Raw genomic sequence first — 20,731 nt, 5'->3', positions numbered from 1 at the left:
CACATAATGACTAAGCAAAAACAGGTTTTTAGAAATTTTTGCAAATGTATAAAAATAATAATAATAATGAAATATCACATTTACGTACACTACCGCTAAAAAGTTTGGGGTCACATAGATATTTCCTTGTTTTTGAAAGAAAAGCACATTTTTTTTGTCCATTAAAATAAGATCACATTGATCAGAAATACAGTGTAGACATTGTTAATGTTGCAAATGACTATTGTAGCTGGAAACGGCTGATTTTTAATGGAATATCTACGTTGAAGTCGGAAGTTTACATACACCTTAGCCAAATACATTTAAACTCAGTTTTTCATAATTCCTGACATTTAATCCTGGTAAACATTCCCTGTTTTAGGTCAGTTAGGATCACCACTTTATTCTAAGAATGTGAAATGTCAGAATAATAGTTGAGAGAATGATTTATTTCAGCTTTTATTTCTTTCATCACATTCCCAGTGGGTCAGAAGTTTACATACACTCAATTAGTATTTGGTAGCATAGCAATTGTTTAACTTGGGTCAAACGTTTTGGGTAGCCTTCCACAAGCTTCCCACAATAAGTTGGGTGAATTTTGGCCCATTCCTCCTGACAGAGCTGGTGTAACTGAGTCAGGTTTGTAGGCCTCCTTGCTCGCACACGCTTTTTCAGTTTTGCCCACAAATTTTCACTAGGATTGAGGTCAAGGCATTGTGATGGCCACTCCAATACCTTGCCTTTGTTGTCCTTAATCCATTTTGCCACAATTTTGGAAGTATGCTTGGGGTCATTGTCCATTTGGAAGACCCATTTGCAACCTAGCTTTAACTTCCTGACTGATGTCTTGAGATGTTGCCTCAATATAGCCACATAATGTTCCTTCCTCATGATGCCATCTATTTTCTGAAGTGCACCAGTCCCTCCTGCAGCAAAGCACCCCCACAACATGATGGTGCCACCCCCGTGTTTCACTGTTGGGATGGTGTTCTTCGGCTTGCAAGCCTCCCCCTTTTTCCTCCAAACATAACGATGGTCATTATGACCAAACAGTTCTATTTTTGCTTCATCAGACCAGAGGACATTTCTTCAAAAAGTACAATCTTTGTCCCCATGTGCAGTTGCAAACCGTAGTCTGGCTTTTTTTAATGGTGGTTTTGGAGCAGTGGCTTCTTCCTTGCTGAGTGGCCTTTCAAGTTATTTTGATATAGGACTCGTTTTACTGTGGATATAGATACTTTGTACCTGTTTCCTCCAACATCTTCACAAGGTCCTTTGCTGTTGTTCTGGGATTGATTTGCATATTTTGCACCAAAGTACGTTCATCTCTAGGAGACAGAACGTGTCTCCTTCCTGAGCGGTATGATGGCTGCGTGGTCCCATGGCGTTTATACTTGCGTACTATTGTTTGTACAGATGAATGTGGTACCTTCAGGCATTTGGAAATTGCTCCCAAGAATGAACCAGACTTGTGGAGGTCTACAATTTTGTTTTCTGAGGTCTTGGCTGATTTCTTTAGATTTTCCCATGATGTCAAGCAAGGAGGCACTGAGTTTGAAGGTAGGCCTTGAAATACATCCACAGGTACACCTCCAATTGACTCAAATGATGTCAATTAGCCTATCAGAAGCTTCTAAAGCCATGACATAATTTTCTGGAATTTTCCACGCTGTTTAAAGGCACAGTCAACTTAGTGTATGTAAACTTCTGACCCACTGGAATTGTGATACACTGAATTATAAGTGAAATAATCTGTCTGTAAACAATTGTTGGAAAAATTACTTGTGTCATGCACAAAGTAGATGCGCTAACCGACTTGCCAGAACTATAGTTTGTTAACAATACATTTGTGGAGTTGTTGAAAAATGAATTTTAATGATACCAACCTATGTAAACTGTACAACTGTACATAGGCATATAGAAAACCCTTTTGCAATTATGTTAGCACAGCCGAAAACTGTTATGCTGATTAAAGAAGCAATAAATCTAGCCTTCTTTAGACTAGTTGAGAATCTGGAGCATCAGCGTTTGTGGGTTCAATTACAGGCTCAAAATGGCCAGAAACAAAGACCTTTCTTCTGAAGGCTATTTCATGCGAGAAATTGCCAAGAAACTGAAGATCTTGTACGACGCTGTGTACTACTCCCTTCACAGAACAACACAAACTGTCTCTAATCAGAATAGAAAGAGGAATGGGAGGCCCCGCTGCACAACTGAGCAAGTGGACAAGTACATTACAGTGTCTAGTTTGAGAAACAGACGCCTTAAGTCCTCAACTGGCAGCTTCATTAAATAGTACCTTCAAAACAGCAGTCTCAACGTCAACAGTGAAGAGGCGACTCTGGGATGCTGGCCTTCTAGGCAGAAAAAGCCATTTCTCAGACTGGCCAATAAAAAGAAAAGATTAAGATGGGCAAAAGAACACATACACTGGACACAGGAAGATTGGAAAAAAGTGTTATGGACAGACAAATCTATGTTTGGGGTGTTCAGATCACAAAGAACATTCGTGAGACGCAAAAAAATTTAAAGATGCTGGAGGAGTGCTTGACGCCATCTGTCAAGCATGGTGGAGGCAATGTGATGGTCTGGGGGTGCTTTGGTGGTGGTAAAGTGGGAGATTTGTACAGGGTAAAAGGGATCTTGAAGAAGGAAGGCTATCACTCCATTTTGCAACGCAATGCCATACCCTGTGGACGGCGCTTAATTGGAGCCAATTTCCTCCTACAACAGGACAATGACCCAAAGCACAGCTCCAAACTATGCAATAACTATTTAGGGAAGAAGCAGTCATACTGGTATTCTGTCTATAATGGCACAGTCACCGGATCTCAACCCTATTGAGTTGTTGTGGGAGATGCTTGACCGTATGGTACATAAGAAGTGCCCATCAATCCAATCCAACTTGTGGGAGGTGCTTCTGGAAGCATGGGATGAAATATCTTCAGATTACCTCAACAAATTGACAACTAGAATGCCAAAGGTCTGCAAGGCTGTAATTGCTGCAAATGGAGGATTCTTTGACGTAAGCAAAGTTTGAAGGACCCAATTATTATTTTATTCATAACCTTGTCAACGTCTTGACTATATTTCCTATTCATTTTGCAACTCATTTCATGTATGTTTTCATGTACAACAAGGACATTTCTAAGTAACCCCAAACTTTTGAACGGTAGTGTAAGTATTCAGACCCTTTACTCAGTACTTTGTTGAAGCACCTTTGGTAGAGGTTACAGCCTCGAGACTTCTCGGGGATGACACTGCAAGCTTGGCACACCTGTATTTGGGTAGTTTCTCCCATTCTTCTCTGCAGATCCACTCAAGCTCTTTCAGATCAGATGGGGAGTGTCGCTGCACAGCTATTTTCAGGTCTCTCCAGAGATGTTCGATCTGGTTCAAGTCTGGCCTCTGGCTGGGCCACTCAAGGACATTCAGAGACTTGTCCCAAAGCCACTCCTGTGTTGTCTTGGCTGTGTGCTTAGGGTCGTTGTCCTGTTCGAAGGTGAACGTTCGCCCCAGTCTGAGGTCCTGAGCACTCTGGAGCAGGTTTTCATCAAGGATCTCTCTGTACTTTGCTCTGTTCATCTTTCCCTCAATCCTGACTAGTCTCCCAGTCCCTACCGTTGAAAAACATTCCCACAGCATGATCCAGGATGCCAAATAGTCACCTTTCGGCTAAATTCGCCGTTTTGAATACAAAATAGGTTACCTTCGTGATTTGTGTAGATCCAATGAGAAAAGTTTTGGCGGGGGTGATGCACGTTTGGAGCAATACTGGCTGTATCCAAGGATCAGCCAATCGTTCACATAACAACATAATGCAGCACGCGACTGAAGAGAGAATCAATTTGCTAGTTACAGCATCAGCGCGTGCTCTGGAAAGACAACGGAGAGCGGAAAGGCAGTTTGCCAGTTACAGCAGCGCGTCCCCTGAACGATAACGAAGAGGTAGTTGAGAAGGTGATGAAGCGTACTTCATGAGCTGTAACCGAAAACAACTGGCATTTCGAAAGTTTGAGGTGAGGGAGAAAGTGTGGTGGAACAAATATTGTTAGCAATGTTAAGTAGCTTATTAGCTGGATCGAATTCTCTGTTAACTAGCCAGAGAAATGTTAAGCAACATTAGCCAACTTAGCTGATCAAATAATTGAGTTTATGGTGTGAAAATTAGCTGGCTAATAAAGTCAGACAGCAAACATTAACGGTAGCTAATGTTACAACATCAGATGAGCTAACGCTCATGTATTAACTGGTATACAACTTCTTGCCATTCCTCAAGTTATAACATGTTAGTTGCCCACTGGACCCTGGCAATCTGTGTGAATAGTTAACTAGCTAACGAACTAACTACTATCTGTGAACTAATGTTTTATCTCTACAGTATGTGGTTCATTTTCAGAATGAGAGAATTAGGTGAAAATGAGGCATTGCTTGTTATACAAATGGATTCAGGGATCAAGTGAAGCTGGAGCTGGGCCTGGCTTAAGCTGGATGCCAGAGGTGAAAGGAACACTACACACTTTCCCTCTTTCTAATTTTTTCAATACAGTGGATAAAAAGGGGTATGCCAGATGTACTCTGAAAGAGATCACGTCTGCCAACAAAGGGTATCATGCTCTGCTGGCACATTGTAGAACAGATGTCCACAGACAGAAAGTGTACAATGTAGTAATGTACAGTGTAGGCCAAAGATATTGCTTTTGTTGTGTTGAACTTGACAGTAACACTTTTGTGTAAGTGAGGGGGGATTATTCGGTTGTGGCCGGCTGCGACAGAGCCTGGACCCGAACCAGGATCTCTAGTGGCACAGCTAGCACTGCAATGCAGTGCCTTAGACCACTTCGCCACTCAGGAGGCTGCTTTCTGTAAAAAAAAATTAATCTGTGAGTTAGGTTCACATTAACCACTTTTTATTTTACACACAGAGACTGATCATGTAGATCATATTATTTGTTGTTTAATTAGTTAAAACCTGCATTTCCTCCGACCAGGGATCTTTTTAATGTTTCAGTGCCAAAAAAATAGTCACCTTTTTGGGCCCTTACCAGTTTGCTTCCATGCATGATGCTGCCACCACTACCTTGCTTCACCGTAGGGATGCTGCCATGTTTCCTCCAGATGTGACGCTTGGCATTCAGGCATAAGAGTTCAATATTGGTTTTATCAAACCAGAGAATCCTGTTTCTCCAGGTCTGAGTCCTTTAGGTGTCTTTTGGCAAATTCCAAGTAGGCTGTCATGTGCCTTTTACTGAGCAGTGGCTTCCATCTGGCTGCAGAGATTGTTGTCCTTCTGGAAGGTTTTCCCATCTCCACAGAGGAACTCTGGTGCTCTGTCAGAGTGACCACCGGGTTCTTGGTTACCTCCCTGACCAAGGCCCTTCTCCCCCGATTGCTCAGTTTGGCCGGGCGACCAGGTCGAGGAAGAGTCTTGGTGGTTCCAAAATTCTTCCATTTAAGAATGATGGAGATCACTGTGTTCTTGGGGACCTTCAATGCTGCATACATGTTTTGGTACCCTTCCCCAGATTTGTGCCTCAACCCGATCCTGTTTCTGAGCTCTGAGGACAATTTCTATGCCCTAATGGCTTGGTTTTTGCTATGACATGCGCTGTCAACTGTGGGACCTTATATAAACAGGTGTGTGCCTTTCCAAATCATGTCCAATCAATTGAATTTAGCACAGGTGGACTCCAATCAAGTTGTAGAAACATCTCAAGGATGATCAATGGAAACAGGATGCACCTGAGCTCAATTTTGAGTCTCATAGCAAAGGGTCTGAATACTTATGTAAATAATTCTGTTTTTATTTTTCATAAATTTGCAAAAATATCTTTAAAAAACTGTTTTTGTTTTTTCATTATGGGGTATTGTGTGTAGATTGACTATTAAAAAAAATGTCATCCATTTTAGAATAAGACTGTAATGTAACAAAATGTGGAAAAAGTCAAGGGGTCTGAATAGTTTCAGAATGTACTGTATATACTGAACAAAAATATGAATGCAACATGTAACAATTTCAACAATTTTACTGAGTTACAGTTCATAAGGAAATCAGTATATGTAAATAAATTAGGGCCTAATCTATGGATTTTACATGATTGGGAAGGGGCGCAGCCATGCGTGGGCCTGGGAAGGCGTAAGCCCACCTACTTGGGAGTGAGGCCCACCCACTGGGGAGCCAGGCCCAAGCCCAGCCAATCAGAATTAGTTTTTCCCCACAAAAGTTTTTTTTTAAAGACAGAAACACTCCTCAGTTTCATCAGCTGTCTGAAAATGCCAGATGTGGAGGTCCCTGGCTGGTGTGGTTACACGTAGTCTGCAGTTGTGAGGCCGGTTTGACGTACTGCCCCCAAAAATTAAACAACGTTGGAGGCGGCTTATGGTAGAGAAATTAACATTCAATTTTCTGGCAACAGCTCTGGTGGACATTCCTGCAGTCAGCATGCCAATTGCACCCTCCCTCAAAACTGGAGACATCTGTGGCATTGTGTTGTATGACAAAACTGCATATTTTAGAGTGGCCTTTTATTGTCCCAGCACAAAGTGCACCTGTGTAATGATCATGCTGTTTAATCAGCTTCTTGATATGCCACACCTGTCAGGTGGATAGATTATCTTGGCAAGGAAGGCATGTTCACTAACAGGGATGTAAACATATTTGTGCACAAAATTTGAGTGAAAAAGCTTTTTGTGCGTATGGAAAAATTCTGGCATCTTTTATTTCAGTTCATGAAACATGGGACCAACACTTTACATGTTGCGCTTATATTTTTGTTCAGTATAGAATTCCATAAAGACTGCTTCATCAACAGCCACATAATGAAAACATGTTTATAAAACATTCATATTATTGCTTATGGTCCCTCTATCGAAGTGTACTGAAAGCCAATGCAATACACTTTTTTTAAATCTGCACTGCTATATATGCAAAAGATCACATAATGTTGTTTGTGGCAATAATGTTTACGCTCACAAGTTATAAAAATGTTTACATACTATAAATAATCTATAGACTGTATGTAGCCCTATCTCAGTTGTTGTGGTGTGCTCACACATAAATGTTCCATTAGTTAATCAGTGTCATTTGACCATACATAAGGCAGAGAGAGGAGGCAAAGTGAGAACGCACCTGCCTTATAGAAGACTGGGCTCCTTAAAGGTGCAATATGCAATTTACGTTTTACCATTTGCACATTTAGCCCTGAAGCAAACAAAAAACAAATGGTTGCGTTCATTTAAGATCCCCCTACAAACAAGTGCATGGGCAGTACTTTTGACTGGGAATGAAAGTTACAGATTGCACCTTTTAATGGGTTCCTCTCACACCACTAGTGCACTTATTAGGTAAGGTTCGCCTATCCATCCACAAGGGAAGTCATAGGATGGATTTTCGTGTGTTAACAAAAATGTCAAATTCAGAAACGCCTTCACTTTAATTAATATAGGCAAGCATATGCATTATTGCCAACATTCAAGTTAAAATCTCCTTGCTATGGATCTACGAAAGGTATTCCAAACCTGCCACCTCTCAACGTCAGTGGAAGTGACTGTTTTCATGATCTTTCAAGGTGCAGTGGTCTTTACGCCAGCACTGCATTTCAACTGAAACCTGGACTCATTCAGCGAGAGTGCTGGACAGTCATATCCAGCTCTTCTTGTGGAAGTTATGAAGAATAAGGGAAGTGATACGTAGATATAGAAAGCATTGTACCCAATAAAATGTACAGCATCTGAATGCTTTGCTTTTGACTGTCCTACCTTTTCACCATAGGCCTACATTGCCACGTGCCACCACATTGAGAGCAACAACAGCACCTCATGTCCAATGCCGCGTCAGTAAGACTTGGTTATTGTGGTGGCTCATTACTCACCAAAGACAATGCCCCCTGAAGTTAACGAATGAAAAGTAGAGTACTGTAGTTAGTAGAATTGTTATTAGGATATAATAGCACCTTTCACCAGGTATGATACAGTAAACAAGGGGGGGATGTGTAGCAACCACCATCAATCGTATGTCTGAGCAATTGGTAACCTAAACTGAACAGTGATGGCATAACAATCTACAACAAGCATGTATTCTGAATGAACACACTGAGGATTCCTTAATGCTGTGAATCTGTCATCTTGGGCAATAAAACATGTCTCTGTATAAAAGGGCCATATGATGTGCATGTAAAATATATTAGAAACCGTAGAATATCTCACTGGTATGTGACAAGAGGAAGGCTTAGAACACTTATAATACAAATGTTGTACTTACACGGTTTGTGACAATGCAAAGTTCACTTTCCAATGAGATACATGTGTTGTTATGTTCACAGTCTAACATGCACTAAATACATGGTTTGGGAAACTACCTGCCTGGGTATGCTACCTAATAAGATATTATTTATGACCAGTGGTTAGCACACTATCCCCTTGATGTACTTAGCACAGTAATGCATTCAAAAGCACTTTAAATATGTAGCACAAGTTTATGAGTGTGAGCATGTTGATAGAGCAGTGCTCCTCCTCACCGTTTTTATGGGTTGGGGGCCTCAGATTGGGGAAAGAAACAGTTTTGTTCCTGGAGGCTCTGTCTGGGTAGATCTCCTTGGGCACAGATCTATGAACAGTTTATCCACCCCAAATCCTAGTCCAAGTAAAACAGGTGAAAGATACAAAACTGACTTCAAATCAGTGCAACTACTTCTTGAGGCAATGTTGGGTGGTGTTTCTGGGGATGGAGTCAAAAGTTGTCAGTGACTGTATGATGTAGTCTGAGTAATAAACGTTTTTTGTTAAGATAAAAGTTGAACAAGAGTTCTTTGTATAAATGTTTTTGCAATTAATAGCATATGCATAGAAATATAATTATATGTCCTTTGGTTTGCACAACAAAATAATAAGAACTACAAATCTATATACCACCAGTGGTGTAAAGTACTTAAGTAAAAATATTTTAAAGTGCTACTTAAGAAGTTTCTTAAGGTATCTGTACTTTACTATTTATATTTTTGACAATTTTTACGTTTACTCCACTACATTCCTAAAGAAAATAATGTACTTTTAACTTCATACATTTTCCCTGACACCCAAAAGTACTTGTTGCATGTTCAATGCTTAGCAGGACACGAAAATGGTCCAATTCAGTTACTTATCAAGAGAACATCCCTGGTCAAATCAAATTGTATTTGTCACATGCACCGAATACAACAGGTGTAGACTTTACAAGCCCTTAACCAACAATGCAGTTTTAAGAAAAATAAGTGTTAAGCAAAAAAAATAGATACGTAAAAACAATGCATCTCACGGGCCAGGTCTCTGACCTCCTCCCTATAGGCTGTCTCATCGTTGTCGGTGATCAGGCCTACCACTGTTGTGTCATCGGCAAACTTAATGATGGTGTTGCAGTCATGAGTGAACAAGGAGTACAGTCGTGGCCAAAAGTTTTGAGAATGACACAAATATGAATTTTCACAGAGTTTGATGTTTCAGTGTCTTTAGATATTTTTGTCAGATGTTACTATGGAATACTGAAGTATAATTACATGCATTTCATAAGTGTCAAAGGCTTTTACTGACAATTACATTAAGTTGATGCAAAGAGTCAATATTTGCAGTGTTGACCCTTCTTTTTCAAGACCTCTGCAATCCGCCCTGGCATGCTGTCAATTAACTTCTGGGCCACATCCTGACTGATGGCAGCCCATTCTTGCATAATCAATGCTTGGAGTTTGTCAGAATTTGTGGGTTTTTGTTTGTCCACCCACCTCTTGAGGATTGACCACAAGTTCTCAATGGGATTAAGGTCTGGGGAGTTTCCTGGCCATGGACCCAAAATATTGATGTTTTGTTCCCCGAGCCACTTAGTTATCACTTTTGCCTTATGGCAAGGTGCTCCATCATGCTGGAAAAGGCATTGTTAGTCACCAAACTGTTCCTGGATGGTTGGGAGAAGGTGCTCTCTGAGGATGTGTTGGTACCATTCTTTATTCATGGCTGTGTTCTTAGGCAAAATTGTGAGTGAGCCCACTCCCTTGGCTGAGAAGCAACCCCACACATGAATGGTCTCAGGATGCTTTACTGTTGGCATGACACAGGACTGATGGTAGCGCTCACCTTGTCTTCTCTGGACAAGCTTTTTTCCGGATTCCCCAAACAATCGGAAAGGGGATTCATCAGAGAAAATGACTTTTCCCCAGTCCTCAGCGGTCCCTGATGTATTTCCTGGAGAGAAGTGGCTTCTTTGCTGCCCTTCTTGACACCAGGCCATCCTCCAAAAGTCTTCGCCTCACTGTGAGTGCAGATGCACTCACACCTGCCTGCTGCCATTCCTGAGCAAGCTCTGTACTGGTGGTGCCCCGATCCCGCAGCTGAATCAACTTTAGGAGACGGTCCTGGCGCTTGCTGGACTTTCTTGGGCGCCCTGAAGCCTTCTTCACAACAATTGAACCGCTCTCCTTGAAGTTGTTGATGATCTGATAAATGGTTGATTTAGGTGCAATCTTACTGGAAGCAATATCCTTGCCTGTGAAGACCTTTTTGTACAAAGCAATGATGACGCCACGAGTTTCCTTGCAGGTAACCATGACTGACAGAGGAAGAACAATGATTCCAAGCACCACCCTCCTTTTGAGGCTTCCAGTCTGTTATTCGAACTCATTCAGCATGACAGAGTCATCTCCAGCCTTGTCCTCGTCAACACTCACACCTGTGTTAACGAGAGAATCACTGACATGATGTCAGCTGGTCCTTTTGTGGCAGGGCTGAAACACAATGGAAATGTTTTTTGGGGATTCAATTTATTTGCATGGCAAAGAGGGACTTTGCAATTAATTGCAATTCATCTGATCACTCTTCATAACATTCTGGAGTATATGCAAATTGCCATCATACAAACTGAGGCAGCAGACTTTGTGAAAATTTATATTTGTGTCATTCTCAAATCCTTTGGCCACGACTGTACAGTAGGGGACTGAGCACATCTGCGTGTTATCCCTACTGCCTCTGATCTGGGGGACTCACTAAACACAAATGCTTTGTTTGTAAATGAGGTCTGTGAGTTGTAGTGTGCCCCAGGTTATATTTAAAAAATATGTATCGTGCTAATTATAAGCAATTTGAAATAATTTATACTTTTTATTTTGATACTTAAGTATATTTAAAACCAAATACTTTTAAACTATTACTCAAGCAATATTTTTCTGGGTGACTTTCACTTTTACTTGAGTCCTTTTCTATTAAGGTATCTTTACTTTTACTCAAGTATGATAGTTGGGTGCTTTTTCACCACTGATTACCACAACGCACTCAAATCTCAATTGAACTACAAGTACCAGAAAACAACGTTAACAAACGAGTCGAACACATCATTGGTCGAAGTGCAGGTGAGAGCACAGGTTGGCTAACTTATAAGTTTTAATTTTTTAATGTATAACATTGTAAGCTGTAGTTATTATATGTTGATTACAAATTGATATGACATTGTTTACCAAGTAGTTAGCAGCAGTTAGCCAGCTAACCGATATGTCAGCTGTTAGCTAGTAGTAAGCTAACTGCTAGTCGGCGAGTAGTAAGCTATTTAGCTTGGGCCAACTTGCTAACATTAGCTAACTTAATGAATAATGTTAGCTAGTTTGCCTAGCTAGCAAGATAATATGTGGAAACGAGGGGAATATCAGCTAAGGGTGTCAATGTTTTGTCTCTAGCCAGCAGGTTTGACAGCTTTAGCTAGCTAGCTAGCTAGCTAGCTAACTAACTTGACTTTGTAGCATGTGGTTAGCTAGCAAAATAGCTAGCTATGTCAACAGTCTTGTTTGAAGGTGATGTAATCGTGTTGAAGTACGCAGCTACATGCAGCAGGAGAGCGTTTAGCCATGACCGGGCTCTAAAAAGAGGCCACTAAGCTAACGTTAGGCAGTTTGCTCATGATATTTGTCTATATACTATAACGTTACTGTCACAGTGAAACCTGGCTCACAAATTGTCTTACAAATTGTCTTATCTACTAGAATTAGCTACCTGTGACAGGTAACGTTAACCAGCCGGTTTTATTTTCCAACTAACTTTGTCGCCATATGCTGATGGTAGCTAACTAGTGAGAATGGGTAGTTTATTTATGGTTTGGTACACTGTACATATAGTTAGCAAACGTCAGCAATTGAGGAACTTGAACTGGGGCCTTAGCTTAGTCACAAAATAAGCATCACAGCTGATAGCATTGCAGAGAATAGCAATGGCTAAATGCATTAATACATTTGACCATACTCTTTCCTCCTGTTTTGCTTTCCTTTTCAGTAAGGAAGGTGGGACATCGCTTTAGTTTTTGCCCAGCTCTCAAAGGTTGAATCATGGACCAAGACAACAACTCCGAGGTAAGTTTGGGGACTGCGGGACATGGGTCAGTGCATAGTGCTTTGACAGCTGTTATTTTGATCATTTTAAAAAGGCACACAGAGTACAGCTTCACACACATCTGTTATGGCCCATACAGCTGTGATATTTGAAGAACACAGCTCTATGCTGATCATAACACATTAAGCAAAACAAACAAACATTCTTAGAATTTTGTCCCGCTCCTGTACTTAGCCTAGATGTTAATTGTCTAAGAATCAGTGTCGCAATAAATCTGGCTATTAAGCTCTTGAGCACATTGACAAAATGTTTTTGTTGACATGTACATTTTTAGAATGGCTTAATGACTACATATGCTTTTTTACATATTTTTTTTTTTTAGGATGAGTTGGTAGGTCCCTCTGAAGATGCGTCTGAAGATGAGTCACTGCCTAGTCGTCCCCCTGGACTCTGTGAGTGCCCTTATTTACGTAAAATGTATTTACTGTTCTCTCCGTCTGCTTGTCACCAAAAGCTCATTGTTTCACAATGCCCGTGTGAGAGAAAAAGGGGAATCGTCCTTTACTTTTCAAGCTTTGAAACTACTATCTATGTTCTCTTTATGTCTGTGAAGTCTTCCCACAGCGATGTTACGTTTGAAAGTCTGTTCTAACTTGTTTGTAACCTTTATTTCAGTAGGCTACAACATGCACTGTTCACTCTACCCACATCTGACAATCACATTCCTTTGGCATATCGAAGTATGTTGTCTTTCCTGCCAGCCAATTCAGTGATGTAGGAACTAAAGGTTCTTTCCATTCTTGTCTTTGTCTTTCGCTCTTACTTGCTCTATTTCTCTCCCCTTCCACCTCTCCCTGGCTGGTTCCTCTATAGCGGACTCTGAGGCGGTGGAGCTGCTATGGCAGGTGCGTGCCCAGCGGCGCCAGTCCTCCCCAGAACTCCCTGAAACAGTCACCCGGCTGACTGCCCCAGATGGCAGCCTGCTCTACTTGGTAGGCACCGCCCACTTCAGTGACAGCAGCAAGAAGGACGTGGCCACGGTGAGCACAACAAATCTGACATGCAAGCATTAAGGGGTGTTTTCCTTGACACAGATTATCCTAGCCAGTTTGGCCCGACAAAGTTGAATTACTGTTTAATGGATGCCAAGCCTCACTTTTCTCCACACACTAAAAAAACAAATTCAGGTGTTATTTCTTTGGCCAATCTATGCGGCTCTTTGTTTATAATGCACTGTCCGCTCTCCCTTGAGGCTTTTCCAAGTTGATGCCCAAGAGACCAAAAAGTCTCAGATCACGCGCTCAGATCATGTTCAAGCCTCGGATTGTACAGTGAAATACACACACTCGCACCTGCAGGCGACGTGCAGATGTTTCATTTCTCTCTCATGCAGTCTTGGCTGAAGCCAGCACAAATTCCTACTATTTATGTGTCCAGGTTAAATGTGGGACATCACTCATTATAGACAAACAGTCGTTTAAATTCATGGTTATTGCATCATTTTCAGATGAATAAGAAGTGGTTTAATAGACGAAACAACAATGTAACTTAACCAATTGAATGGCCAGAGATCAGGGCATTCATCAGCAAAGACGCAGTGCAAGCTGATAGTATTTTGACCAACCAAATTGAAGTCAAAATGATTGATGAAGTCGAAGTATCAGCTGTATGGTGATTTGCGATTCATAACTTACATTTTACCGATACTACCAGTAGTAGAAGTCCAACCGATAACACCACGACGGAATGCGTTTGAAGTGACGATGCGCTGCTGACAACAGCTAGCATGTCCAGCAAAGTACATTGCCAGTGGCACGCCCACGCTTCGTGCAGATCAGCAGGTGGGGCTTTTCGTGGCAGCCAGACGAGACAATCGAAGGAGGATGCGGTGAGCAAAGTTACTGGGCTCGAATTTAGTCACGCTTGATCTATATAGATTGATGCTTCTAATTGTGCATGTTATAAACAACATTTTTTATTTTGATGATAGAGTTATAATCTATGGCTGGATTTATAATTTTTTTTACAATGCTACATTAATTTTGCAGACCTAACTTGATTGACCCTCTTTCTACAAGGCCTACTAGTCTATGAGAGGCCTTATCATATTTGTATGAATATTTTGTTAACGCCTAGGCTATAGAGATGCATTCAGGTAATTAACTCATTATTATGCATCAACATTTTAATTTGATTACAATTATTTGTCAATCTTTCTTGAATTTGTTAGGCTATACAATTAAGTAGATTAATTAACTCATACATTCATACAACTTTACTTTTTTTTTTGAATATGATAGAATATTGCATTCTATTATACATCCTATGTGAATAATGTTCATTAATGTAATTTGTGTACTACTAATAATAATCTGAAAATCAGTCCGAGTATTTATCCTCTTGTTCATGTCCATATAGCCTAGGACAATGTGGTAAAGTACTGTTATTCCTTAATCCACCTAATTTTTTTTTTTTTTAAATGTTCGCTCGCCTCGCTTTTTGGGGGGAAAATCCGTTAAACAGTGAATCAATTTTGTCTGGCCTTACTAAAAAGTATGCCGAATGAGGAATCTCCATTCAAATACATTTTTGAACTAGACAGAATCTGTGTCTGGGAAACCGGCATTAAATGATTGTCATAGGTATCTCCTGGAATGGCCTCTGTTGAGTTCGTTCAAATTCATGGGATTCATTCATTTAGTAAATGTTTGTCCTTCAGAGACACCCTGAAGTAATGATTGAATAAAAAGTTCTGATTGGCAGATTTCAAAATACTATCTTTTTATTTAACCTTTTTCCAACCAGGCAAGTCAGTTAAGAACAAATTACTATGATATCCCCCTTACATGTCCTGGTTTCCCAGACTTCTTTTTGTTTTGTTCCCTCAGGCAAAATCCATTCTATTGTCAGTCTTGTACTTCTACCTTTGGCTTTCTCTCTCTTACCACCCTTGCTCCCCTTTCTCCCCTTCCTGTCCTCTCCTTCCTGTCCTCTCCTTCTACCCCCTTTCCCTGTTTTCCTCCCACTCTCTCCTCCCCCTCTCTCCTCCCCCTTTCTCCCCTGTCCCCTTTGTTTGCCTTTTCCCCCATCTCTTCCCCTCCCTCAGACGATCCGTGCAGTGCAGCCAGACGTGGTGGTGGTGGAGCTGTGCCAGTACAGGGTGTCCATGCTGAAGATGGATGAGAAGACGCTGCTGAAGGAGGCCAAGGACATTAATCTGGACAAGGTCCAGCAGGCCATCAAACAGGTACGACTATTCGGGGGGTGACATGGGTGACCTGATCCCAGATCAGCACTCCCAAAAAACATTGAATATGGGCCCTGGAATGAGTAAAAAAAAATAAAAAATCTCTAATCCTGTGTCATTTAGATATATCACCACCGATAAATCTACGATAATCGAGAATTTCAATAAGCATTTTTCTAATGCTGGCTAGTGGACCCAAACTGTTACAGACGTATATCTATCCTACCCTGCCTTTCTAAAGTCTTCAAAAGCCAAGTTAACAAACAGATCACCGACCATTTCGAATCCCACCGCACCTTCTCCACTATGCAATCTGGTTTCCGAGCGGGTCATGGGTGCACCTCAGCCACGCTCAAGGTCCTAAACGATATCATAACCGCCATCGATAAAAGACATTACTGTGCAGCTGTCTTCATCGACCTGGCCAACGCTTTCGACTCTGTCAATCACCACATTCTTATTGGCAGACTCGACAGCCTTGGTTTCTCAAATGACTGCCTCGCCTGGTTCACCAACTACTTTTCAGACGGAGTTCAGTGTGTCAAATCAGAGGGCCTGTTGTCCGGGCCTCTGGTAGTCTCTATGGGGGTGCCACAGGGTTCAATTCTCGGGCCGACTCTCTTCTCTGTATACATCAATGATGCCGCTCTTGCTGTTTGATTCTCTGATCCACCTCTACGCAGATGACACCATTCTGTATACTTCTGGCCCTTCTTTGGACACTGTGTTAACTAACCTCTAGGCGAGCTTCAATGCCATACAACACTCCTTCCGTAGCCGCCAACTGCTCTTAAATGCAAGTAAAACTAAATGCATGCTCTTCAACCGATTTTCTGCCCGCACCCGCCCACCTGTTTAGTATCACTACTCTGGACGGTTCTGACTTAGAATATGTGGACAACTACAAATACCTAGGTGTCTGATTAGACTGTAAACTCTCCTTCCAGACTCACATTAAGCATCTCCAATCCAAAATGAAATCTAGAATCGGCTTCCTATTTCGCAACAAAGCCTCCTTCATTCATGCTGCCAAACACACCCTCGTAAAACTAACTATCCTACCTATCCTTGACTTCGGCGATGTCATTTACAAAATAGCCTCCAACACTCTACTCAGCAAATTGGATGTAGTCTATCACAGTGCCATCCGTTTTGTCACCAAAGCCCCATATACTACCCACCACTGCGACCCGTATGCTCTCGTTGGCTGGCCCTCGCTTCATATTCGTTGCCAAACCCACTGACTCCAGGTCATCTATACGTCTTTGCTAGGTAAAGCCCCGCCTTATCTCAGGTCACTGCTTACCATAGCAGCACCCACCCGTAGCACGCGCTCCAGCAGGTATATTTCACTGGTCATCCCGAAAGCCAACTCCTCCTTTGGCCGCATTTCCTTCCAGTTCTCTGCTGCCAATGACTGGAAAGAATTGCAAACATCCTTGAAGCTGGAGACCCATATCTCCCTCACTAACTTTAAGCATCAGCTGTCAGAGCAGCTTACCCATCATTGCACCTGTACACAGCCCATCTGTAAATAGCCCACCCAACTACCTCATCCCCATATTGTTATTTATTTGTTTGGTCCTTTGCACCCAATTATCTATACTTGCACATTCATCTTCTGCGCTATCACTCCAGTGTTGAATTGCTAAATTGTAATTATTTTGCCACTATGGCCTATTTATAGCCTAACCTCCCTAACCTTACTACATTTGCACACACTGTATATAGATTTTTCTATTGTGTTATTGACTGTACGTTTGTTTATCCCATGTGTAACTCTGTGTCGCAGTGCTTTTCTTTATCTTGGCCAGGTCGCAGTTGTAAATGAGAACTTGTTCTCAACTGGCCTACCTGATAAAATAAATATTGAACATGTTAACAGTATGTGCCCTATAGAATCAGTTTTGTTGAAATAACAAAACGGCAGTGATATTGTATTTAACCAAGCAAGTCAATTAAGAACAAATTCTTATTTACAATTATGGCCTGACAAGAAGTTAAATGCCTCCTATGGGGGGGCTGTGATAATAAATAAAAAAAACACACACACCTCAATGTGAAACAAAATGGACAACACAGACAGAAGACACTGGCAACAGCACAAATACAACAGCAAACAAACAGTGGGTGTGTGTGCATACGTGCAGGCATGCGCGTGTGAAGTAACACAGCATGCTTCCTTACATAAGGCAATGCAAACTAGTGACATCAGGTGACAAATGGAAACAACTATGTGTCTCAACAACCTGTTTATCTATTTGTCCTTTGAAGTCATCCAGGAACACCAGGTCCTAGACTTTGAGGTGGGCTTGGAGGGAATTCCAAGACCAGGGGGATGAGTAATGAAAGGACCCCTTTCCATGCTCAGTTCTAATTATCTGGACTGTTAGCATAGAAGAAGATATCGAGATCTGAGCTTGTATGTGTTTTAATTGCTCTGCTAGAAGAGAGGATAAATAGGCTGTTAACTTACAGTTCACCGTTTTTGTCTCTTTGGTATTTTATTAGGATCCCTCATTAGCTGTTTTAAAAGGAGCAGCTACTCTTCCTGGGGTCCACACAAAACATGCAACATAATACAGAATGACATAATACAGAACATCATTAGACAAGAACAGCTCAAGGACAGAACTACATGCATCTTTCTCCTATCTGTCCTTCCCCCTCTTTATTATGTCCTCACAGAATGGAGTGATGTCTGGCCTGATGCAGATCCTGCTGCTCAAAGTGTCGGCTCACATCACAGAGCAGCTGGGCATGGCTCCTGGAGGGGAGTTCAGGGAGGCCTTCAAACAGGTGAGACATTCACCCACTCACTAAAAATAGTTCATCTTGATAAGGGTCACAGGTTTGTTCTCGCACAAGGTGTCAGGTCAAGGTCACAAATACTTTCAAATACATACTAATGTTCTTATCTCACACAGCATAACATACTGAACTTAACACCCTCTTACCTGTTACCCACTAGGTACAGTATTAGTAAGGTTGTATGTAAAGACCCTCCCTCTCTTCTCTCCACCCAGGCGGGCCGAGTGCCCTTCTGCAAGTTCCACCTGGGGGACCGGCCCATCCCGGTGACATTCAAACGGGCCATCGCTGCTCTCAGTCTGTGGCAGAAAGCCAGACTGGCCTGGGGCTTGTGCTTCCTGTCAGACCCCATCAGGTACAATAACCTGACAGTTACTCCTCTCTAGTGTCTAGGTTAAGTCCCACAGCTTACTCCACTATACACTTGCTCTCAGTATTTCCTTTGGTTAGTATGTAGTAAGATTAGAGCAGAAATATTATTAGGTTGGTACTGTATTTAGTAATATCCAATTTAATAATATATTTAATTTATATAGGGCTACATTTATTTACCTGAATACAAATGATAGCAAGCTATTGGGAATTAATTTGGGGACTTGGTTAAACCCAGTTGGTACAATGCTTTTGTTATTGCAATATGTTTGTTGTGGTTGTTGTGTGTCAGTAAGGAAGATGTGGAGAAGTGCAAGCAGAAGGACCTGCTGGAGCAGACGATGCTAGAGATGATTGGCGAGTTCCCCGCTCTCCACCAGACCATTGTGGCCGAGCGAGACATCTACCTCACACACACGCTCCGCCAGGCTGCACGCTGTGTGGAGGCGCCCCCCAATGCCCAGAGTGAGCATCGCAGCATCTGCCTGTTTCACTTTTCACCTGAGGAAGTCCACAGACAAGTTTCTCCATTAGTCTGTTCACACTGCTCGTGGGAAAAATACTACCATGTCATTGGTTGTAGTCTGCACAAGATTGCAATTAAACCAATGAAAAGGCTTACCATCTGGCATAGTTTTCCATCAGCAGTTTGAATGGACCCTTACTCTGAAAGATGGACGAGCTGGGTTATTGTGTCTGTGTTTTGCACACTGCCTAAGATGCCAATTAAGTTTATCCTCAACTCCTAATGTATCTATGCATAATAGATGGACTGTTACAGACCAATGTTTTTTGGGAACATGGATGCCATTTCAGCTGGATAAATTCGCTTTGTTTCTTGTAACAGAAGTGCCTGCTGTGGTGGTGGGAGTGGTGGGGATGGGCCACGTCCCTGGCATCGAGAGGAACTGGGAGAAGGAGCTCAACATTCAGGAGATCATGAGGTGTGTGTATCTTTCTTAGCAGTCTAGACCAAGCTATTATTATGTTATAGAGCAATAGAATCATTGTATTTCGGCATCTAACTTTTATGAGTTAATATTGACCCTCTTTCTTTTGCTTTTCTGTGTGACTGTCAGTGTTGCGCCCCCATCTCGTTTTGGCTGGATGTTGCGCACGGTGCTGAAGGCTGGGGTGATAGGAGTACTGGGATACGCCTGCTACCGTGCAGGAGGGGGCATGGGGAGGGCTCTTCTGTCCCTACCCGCTGTCCAATCACTACTGGACAACCTGCGACCACTGCCCCCAGCAGCGGCTTGACCCCTCTCCTATACCAGTGACATGAACGATCCCCTCTAATACGAAAACAATGCATCTACCACCAATGGCCTTATTGACAGGAGGAGGGGTTAGAGGTCAAGGTTCACCTCCTACCCTATGAACTGACATGGACGTAAGGGGTCCGAGGGCTTGAGCTGCCCTCCCTCTCGTTTCCTTCCTTCCTCTCCTCCATGTCCCTGTGGAACACAGAACAGTACTGCCAAGAAAACCATGACAGTACCCTTATTTTATTTTTGTATATTTAAAAAAAAATGGCAAAAGAAGGATTTTTGTAAGATTTACAAATGTTTTTCCATTTATATTACATCTGCTATCCCCCACATTCCAATTGATGTTACATTGAAATTTGAGATTTTGGTGCATATGGTCTTTGAAGTTGATATTATTGCCCCAAGTCATTATATATAAAAATAAACTGGGTGGTTCGAGCCCTGAATGCTGATTGGCTGACAGCCGTGGTATATCAGACCGTATACCATGGGTATTACTAAACATTTATTTTTACTTCTCTAATTACGTTGGTAACCAGTTTTATAATAGCAGTAAGGCACCTCAGGGGTTTGTGGTATATGGCCGCCGCGTTGCGCTTAAGAACAGCCCTTAGCCGTGGTGTATTGGCCATGTACCACACATTCTCGGGCCTTATTGCTTAAGTGTGTGTGTTATATATATATATTACATACACACACACACACATACAGTTAA

General features: G+C 41.9%; 1 protein-coding gene across 4 annotated transcripts; it reads left to right on the top strand.

The window, feature by feature from the left end:
• Positions 1-11,248: 11,248 nt before the first annotated feature.
• Positions 11,249-20,466, top strand: trabd (TraB domain containing). 4 transcript variants are annotated; one of them, XM_014148192.2, is made up of 10 exons: positions 11,249-11,360; positions 12,259-12,335; positions 12,698-12,767; positions 13,189-13,355; positions 15,422-15,562; positions 18,251-18,361; positions 18,589-18,728; positions 19,038-19,210; positions 19,593-19,689; positions 19,825-20,466. In XM_014148192.2, the coding sequence occupies exons 2-10, from the start codon at positions 12,312-12,314 to the stop codon at positions 20,003-20,005; spliced, it is 1,104 nt and encodes a 367-aa protein (XP_014003667.1). In that variant the 5' UTR covers positions 11,249-11,360; positions 12,259-12,311; the 3' UTR covers positions 20,006-20,466.
• Positions 20,467-20,731: the final 265 nt, after the last annotated feature.

This window comes from Salmo salar, chromosome ssa16 (assembly GCF_905237065.1).
Source record: "Salmo salar chromosome ssa16, Ssal_v3.1, whole genome shotgun sequence".
NCBI classification, from domain to species: Eukaryota; Metazoa; Chordata; class Actinopteri; order Salmoniformes; family Salmonidae; genus Salmo; species Salmo salar.
Note: the sequence above shows the minus strand (reverse complement) of the source record. Positions and strands in the feature narration are given on the sequence as shown.

Coding starts and splice junctions, on each gene's coding strand:
- trabd (XM_014148192.2), top strand. CDS start 12,312: ATGGACCAAGACAACAACTCCGAG. Junction 13,356..15,421: donor GCAAGAAGGACGTGGCCACG/GTGAGCACAACA, acceptor CCCCTCCCTCAG/ACGATCCGTGCAGTGCAGCC. Junction 15,563..18,250: donor TCCAGCAGGCCATCAAACAG/GTACGACTATTC, acceptor ATGTCCTCACAG/AATGGAGTGATGTCTGGCCT.